The 8,004-nt window shown below is 31.2% G+C and overlaps 1 protein-coding gene across 1 annotated transcript; it reads left to right on the forward strand.

The window, feature by feature from the left end:
* Positions 1-5,774: 5,774 nt before the first annotated feature.
* LOC137918456 (circadian clock-controlled protein daywake-like) lies at positions 5,775-7,216 on the forward strand. The gene is made up of 5 exons (XM_068761267.1): positions 5,775-5,912; positions 6,028-6,250; positions 6,404-6,534; positions 6,689-6,841; positions 6,987-7,216. The coding sequence occupies exons 1-5, from the start codon at positions 5,846-5,848 to the stop codon at positions 7,136-7,138; spliced, it is 726 nt and encodes a 241-aa protein (XP_068617368.1). The 5' UTR covers positions 5,775-5,845; the 3' UTR covers positions 7,139-7,216.
* Positions 7,217-8,004: the final 788 nt, after the last annotated feature.

Here is an 8,004-nt window from a genome sequence, read left to right on the forward strand (position 1 = left end):
TAATAATCCAATTTTTCTCTGATTACGCCTTTAAACATGTTTCCAACAGAAATTATTTAATATTTTAAAGAGAATGTATTGATTTAATATCTCAAAAACATAACTCTGCACTTTGCACATTTTAATAAAAAATCTCGATATAATAATTATATTAAATCATAGAATAAGCAAAACCAAAAAAATAATACCAATTAATGTTTCCGTTCACCGTAGGCGCCGTAAATGAAAAAATTCAACTTACTATATAGGTATGTGAACTTGTATTTTCTCATTTTTGTTCCGGGCGGCTCTGGAAATAACGAGGCATTATTTTAAGCTTCGTTACGAAGCCCATTCTGCCTTACTCTTTTCGTTAGCATTTATTTAACTCAGCTTTTCCATTCTAGCCGCGGTAAAAAGCCAAGTGCACAGAGTTAACTTAATACCCGCTAACAAATATTACCACAGATAAATAACGACTACAGATTGATTCCATATCCTCTTCAATATTACTTAAAATAAAACCGTTGTGGCCTAAATGTCCTAAAATATATAATTAAAAAATGTAAAGTATTTGTGGACTGCTCGCGCTAAAATTAAAAAAAATTAATGTTATGTATTCTTGAATAAATAACTAAAATTGTACACAAATAAGTATTTTGATTTGCTTTATAAATAAATATTGTATTAACTATGTATATCTGAAAAACTTATTGCGAATAATCGTTCTCAAAAAGATTCGGTACAGGCAATAGATTTACATACCTAATCTTCCAGATTTTTTCTCTAAAGGTATTCCGATTTCATAAAGATTTTCATTAAGTACTTCATAAAGATTCATCGCTCGAAAAATGTTTGTTTAAACTGACAAGGAGAGGGTATAAATATATAGCCGTTGGCGACCACAAGCTGATTGACGCAGCATGGGTTGGCTAATACTAGGTGGGCCGATTATATACTCAAAGTCGCGGAAAGTCTCGGGAAGTCACGGGAAGGCGCGGGAAGTCACGGGAAGTCGATGAAGCGCAAATCTGACCTTCGTTATGATCTTTAGGGGAAACCTGTTAGGCGTTTATCGGCTAAGATGATGAATTTTCTTGTCTGCTTATAAGCACCAAAAGGCTTCGGACGGGTTCAACATTACTAAATCACTTATTTACTAATTACATCGTAGTTATATATACAGGTTTTTTCACGATTTTTTACATCTGATTACACCTGGAAGCAAAAGATTCTAAACTATTAGTATATAATTTTGTACGAAAGCAATTTAATAAAAATAGTTTGTGTTAAATACAGAATTTTAGTTTTTCATTTATGTTCAAGAGATACAGTCTTTTTAAATAACTTAATGAACCTTATGAATACGATGAGAATATATATATAAATAATTACTGTTTCACAATATATTGAGATCACTTTGTCTTAATTTAAAAAGCAAGAAGACCTAGGAATAGATGAAATGTTTGTAAAATGAAACTGCAGTTGCATTGTTGCAACATGCGAACATTGACACACGGGATATATTTTGCATGCGGTTCGTAATGTTTACACGACCAATTAAAGTAGGCTACGCGGAACCGCTAAACAAATTGACTTAGAGCAGCAATTTTCAGCCGTTGTAAACGATTGTACCGTTAGTGTATATACTTTTATTGTAATTTATTGATTACTTTGTTTGTATGACCACGAATTTCTTATTTTTAATTAAAGATGTTTAAGCCGCTAGGGCCGGAAGATTCTGAAGAGACTACCGATTGACCAGTGCAGCGTAGCACATCCACCCACAAGGTAAATAAAAGACCTGGTTAAAGTCGTCAGAAGACGTTGGATGCAAGCATCTTCCTACTGATCTTTTAGGAAGAAACCGGAACGGCACCAGTGCTCTTTTTCAGCCTCAAGAAGGCATTCAATAAAGCCTAGCACGAGGACTTTATTTACAAATTCTACAAGCTCAAAGTGCCTGACTGGATCGGCCATATCACACAAGCCTTTTCGGAGAAAGTAAACTATTAGCTTGCTATTTTTTTAATAAATAAGACATAACGTCTTACTTTGAATCAATAAGAGGGAAGAAAGTATGGGGTGAGCTAACGAATAATATTCTATAAATGATTATACGCAACTAAGATATAACTCTTTACTGTGAATAAACTAGAAAAGAAGAAAGCTCGAAGTAAGTCTATGACAAAAAGAGTTATTTTATTAATTTAATAAAAGTAATAACATGGTATCGACATTATTATTAGGATAAATAAGGCAAATAGTCTTTGGCCAATAAATCATTTTCAGTCATTCATTTAGAATACTAGAAATTCACTGCCGAATAAAATTGTAAAAGTAACCGAACTCAAGAGTTTCTAGCAAAAAACTATATAGTACCATTGGCCACCTCACGATTAAAAAATTAATACTTATTTTGCTTCTTCTGGCCAAAGAAGACATGATACTGTCTGCACAAGTAACTGACTTTACTAATTGCTCATTAAAGGCATATACATATGTAATTTTTAAGTGCAAGTAGATTGTTTTTTGAAAATATCTGAATCGATCATGTCGATATTATTTTTTATGGTCGATGTTTTTAAATCGCACGGAATGTTTTTGTTTAGCCAATCTCATTTTTGTCACAGCATGGTTAGGCGCTCCGCTGGGTAGACTAATAACATAGATATTTAATGGAATCAGGTGTTACCTCGCGGAAGTCCATCCTGAGTAAAAAAAGGACCAATATTTAGCCACTTCCGCACATGCAGTGGTAATCGTGATAACATAGAGACGGTCGCTGGATAACAGCAGTGCAAGGTCATCGTGAAGACCTTTGGGGCAGTATTATTATGATGTCTACGTGGTGACATAATGATGGTGACGTACTTAACATTAATTTACAGAATATTTTTATTTAAAAAAACAATCAAATTCAATACCATTAAATATTATGTGTAATCAGCGAGGACCAATAATGGATATAATATACTAATATAATGAAATATGATTTTAAGTAATAAATAATGCTTTTTGGCAATGAATTCAAAACACGGTACGTTTAAAAAAATGTCAAAAATATTTTAGAAAGTCTCTTAATATTTATTGCAACGAAAACAGTGACATCATTATAACAGTAATATGTACTCCTTTACTTTTGTCTTTATAAATACCTCCTTGGACATCGTTGATAATATTTATCTCCTAAAGTTCATCTCATTTGATAACGACTTCAAAATAAGTGATATGTATAGTTATTTTAAGCTTGAATTAATTTTAATTATATAAAGAAAGAGACATAAACAAACATTTTTAAATAGAAGAAAAATATGTGCAGTTTATTGCCTTATTTCCATAAAAACAAACACGGGTTGGTTGAATTTAAAAACACCTTGAAAATTTGTAGTATAAACAAGGGGTCTAAATTTTGTACCTGATGGTTAATTTAAATTTAAAAGTCCCTAATCTTACATCATGTCCATTATTAATTATTCATCTCGAGTTATTATTGTATTTAATGACAAATACGTGCATCATTGGTTTTTATCACCTAAATTGTCTGTTGACATTTATTAATATCCTGATCACGAACTTTATTATTTGATACGTTGACGTAAATATAAAACATAAATATAGGATGTTGGCATTTTTAAAACCCATTTGCAAGTGCTATATGATTAATCGTAATTTCAAACTTAGTATGTTATAAAACGTATACATTAACTATATCTACAAAATTTTTGTTAAACACTTTTCTCACATCGTACGATTTTTTGTTAATTTTACTTTCGACTTCACAAAATTTCATACATAATTATAAAAGTAACTATTTATACGCAACGAAATAGTCTTACTTTCCAAGGTAGGAACTTGTGTAAAAACACAATCTTAGACCTTTACTATACTGTATACTATATTGTATGTAATAAATTAAAAATTACTTGCGCTAAATCAAGTTTTTGACTTTCAGAATCGTTCAAAATCTGTTTTTTGAATGAAAATTTATGACACCCTATCCTGAAAATGACACACTGTTTGCTATCCACAAATATACAGGTTTAGCATTTATATCCTGCTATGATTTCTGAAAACATTACAATGTTAGCATTTGTATTAAAATCCTATTACATCACTGTACGAGTATTATAAATTTGCCATTAAGACCTCATATTAATAATTCTTATTGATCAGTTATTGATAAACATGACAATATCAATCATTAGTATTTTTTTCTAAAGACTGCACCTATTTCAGATATTTTTAATGTGAAACCAGTTAGATGCGGCTGTTATAATGAATCAATTAAAAAGCATCTTGTTATAGAGTCATTGAAAAGCCTAAAACATGTTGCGTTGTTTTTAATACAGAACGAGCAGATCACCAGGTGATTTATGGAACGGACAGCTATGATAAAAGTGCATTCAGACTTCGTTTTTATACCTGTTGCTAAATGATGCGTCTCTCAGGTACAAAATAAAAGTTTATGAAATTCAAAATATAATAGTCACTTTTTTTGATAAACATTTATACTGCTATCACACGCGTCTAGGATTCCGAAACCTGGATTTAAATATTAGTAAAGTCCATCTTCACAAAACTATATTTTTACTAGAAGATTTTGGAGCTATCTATACATAATAAAATGGGTTTCAAAATCGATGTGGACTGACGACGAATGGGTTTTTTTATAATAAATATTTCCTGTATTATTTCCAGCGGACATCACCATCAAAAAAGAATTCAAAATGGTGAATTTCTATCGAATATAAAATTTTAGATGAGATAATTACTTTCCATATACTTATAATCAAAACTTATCTAGAAATAAAAGAACATATTAGGTCGAGATGAAGTCTTTGTGGTTTTGATACAAATAAAAAGGTTGCATTAACAAATTTCCAAAATTTCATCCATAAATTTTGATGTTAAAAATGCATCGCCCTAGAATTGCCAAACTACCCACAAAATGGATGCCATTTTTGAAGATAGTTTAAGACCGGCTAAGCAGTGGTATGGCGAAGTTGAATATTGAAATTATAAAAAGGAAGGCATATCTTGTATGTTCGATACTTGGCTACCACATGAATCTATCTAATGGACTCATTTGTATTTTTTTTTTATCGCCTAATTAAATTAAACCTGTTTTGAAGAGATCATATAAGATAAGAACATCATGTTCAAAGATCAAGATTTTCAGACTGTTGCATAAACCCGGTTTAATTTGCAATCAGGTGATCATGAGTTTACGGTGGGATTGGAAGGGCATTGTTTATTATAAGCTTCTAGCATCGAGGAGGACCCGATTCAGATCGTTACTGCCAACACCTGATGACATTAAAGCAAGAAGTTTATACGAAACGACCGGAATTAATGAATAAAAGAAGTGTGGTCCTTTATAGTGATTTTTATACACCACTCACATCCGGAGCCACTAATCAAAAATTAAAAGAGTTTGGCCAAGTTTTACTATAAAATCTGAAGATATAGAATAAACATGTGGTCATTATATATACTTACAGTGTTTACTATATTTGTACGGAAACCTAATAAATAAATTTCTACAAATATGCGCTAACACAAAATGTAGGTAAATAAAAATAAATAAAAAATTAATAGAACGTGTAATCAAATATAAAATAGTAATCACTAAAGTATATATATAAAAAATAAGATGCATATGATGCATATATATACATTAAAAATAAGATGCGCCATTCTCTATCGAAAGTTCGCATTTTTTTTATAAATGTTAAATCAGGTTTTCCACTTATTATTTCAAACATGCAAATTATACAGATATATAAACTCAGATTTTCGTTTAATTTCTATCAATTGCTCGCAGACAATTCTATCGAAATCTACTAGTGCTAAGTCAGTTAAAATGTTTAAAACACTATTACTAGCATCCGTCGCCTGCGCTTCTCTCAATGCTTGCTACGCAACTTTAGGTAAACACAATGATAGTATTTTCTACTAGTTTTTAATTTCAACTAATAAATTAAAGAATAATTTGTTTTATCATTGGAAGTTATTACTTGTAACAATAAATATTTTTCATTTCAGTGCCTTTTATCCGAAAATGCGACTTAAAGGACAATGCCTGTGTATTGGCCGCTAACCTACAGATTGCCTATCCCTACCTCGCGGACGGAATACCTGAATACGGAGTGTCAGCCTTGGAGCCATTGCAATTGGAAAACATCTCAATGAATCATGACTACTTCAAGTTGACATTGCCCACTGCAAGTGTTTTCGGCGCTAAGAAATGTAGAGTCGAACAGTTTAGGTAAGTTTGTCCTTCATAGTATATTTTATAAAAATATTATGTGTGTTAGAATCCATTTGCAGTAGATATGATATAAAATCTTACATTGGAAGCACTCAACCATTTTTTGAAATTTAATAACCCTAATAATAACAGAGATGTGTTTTGGCACAGGGTAAACGATGAAGAATCTTCTTTGACTCTTGTTCTGGACTGTCCCGTGTTAGTAGAAGGAAAATACAAATTTGTTGGAAAAGTTTGTATTTTCAATGTCGACAAGGAAGGAGACTTCAAAGTACAATCAGGTACCTATGACACAAATGATTAACGAGCTTAGTAATTTTTTAAATTCAATGTTTTATTTAAGGATTGTGAGTAAATAATACAAATTACATTTTTTATATATGTATCTTGAAAAGAAGAAAACTGAAGCATTTGTAATTATTACAAAACTTACAGATTCCACAAAGACCACGATTAAATCTAAGTTCGAACTTGTCGAGAAAGATGGCAAGAAGTACTTCAAGCTGTTGGACTATGACTATTCTGTTGAGCCTACTAGGTCGATGCACATCCAACTGGGTGATCTCTTCTCAGGCGATTTTGGAAAAGGTATGCTAGTTTATTACAGTTTAGTAGTTACATTTACTAATCCTAGTATAGTTATAGTAGACTATACTCCAAAACTTTCAAGAACTAAATATATCACAATACTGCTTTAGATCGATAATAACACATTATCAATTTTTGTTTACAGCCATACCTTACTTGAATGCTATTGACAAGAACTTGGCTGAACAAGTCCTTCCCGTCGGAAAGCCTCTTTATTCAACCCTCGTGAAATCGGTCTACGGAGCTCTCCAACAGTTCTTCCTCAACGTGTCATTAGATGAACTCCAGTATGTTTAATTAATTTGGGTATTAAATTTATTAATGAATGTTTTTTTCTTAATAAATAAGGTATTCGAATAAAAATATTGAAAACAACTGTTGTGTAAATCTCATACATTTAAATTGCAAACACACTTGGTTAGAAAGTAAAGTCAGAAAAAACTTGATTGGTACATCGTGCAATTTCACATGTTGGAGCACTGGTCTAAACTTATATTTTACCTTTAATGAGGTGAATATTATTACGGCCGAATACGAGAATTTGTATAAGGTTATGACATCATAATTAGCGTAATTAGTAAACATTATCGTTCTCAAATCAATATCTGCGAACTTTCGGAGTATGTTAAGTTCAACTTGAATAATTCAAGACATTACAGGTGGTTATTCTCTTAACTGATCTGAGAGTCATCCACACTAAACATATGTTTACACTATAGTATATATTTACTTAACGCTTAATGCCAAATTAAAAAAAGGATATTGTCCCCTCTATACGAGTATAAGGATATTGATATCTAAGGATATTGTCTATTGTATGTTTAATTCAATGAATAAGTTTTCACGGCATCTAGTTGTACTAAGCATCCGCGCAAAATGTTATTGTTGCGACGGATAGGATGCCTTAGATAGTGTAATAGGCTAATTACAAACATTTATACGTTTTAAGGTTCAAATATATAGTGTCTTGCATTTGCAAACTTCACCTTTTGTTCGAAATTCCGTATCCTTGTTCATTAGACAAACGCTTTTCTTGTTTTACAGTAGTAAAATTGAACACACAACATTATAGATAAACTATATTATTGGTTAATATTGTTGAAATTTATGCCTAATATAAGTTATTGTTGTCAATCGCATTGCATTTCTTTATATTATTAACA

This window comes from Battus philenor, unplaced genomic scaffold (assembly GCF_028537555.1).
Source record: "Battus philenor isolate CCGP_79_NKW_IND1 unplaced genomic scaffold, ilBatPhil1.0.hap1 SCAF_14, whole genome shotgun sequence".
Lineage (NCBI taxonomy): Eukaryota > Metazoa > Arthropoda > Insecta > Lepidoptera > Papilionidae > Battus > Battus philenor.

What these genes read in the sequence shown, in the direction of transcription:
- LOC137918456 (XM_068761267.1), top strand. Translation starts at nt 5,846, where the DNA reads ATGTTTAAAACACTATTACTAGCATCCGTCGCCTGCGCTTCTCTCAAT. An exon ending in TGCTTGCTACGCAACTTTAG is followed by an intron (nt 5,913 to 6,027) that starts GTAAACACAATG and finishes TTTTCATTTCAG; the next exon opens with TGCCTTTTATCCGAAAATGC. An exon ending in AGACTTCAAAGTACAATCAG is followed by an intron (nt 6,535 to 6,688) that starts GTACCTATGACA and finishes CAAAACTTACAG; the next exon opens with ATTCCACAAAGACCACGATT.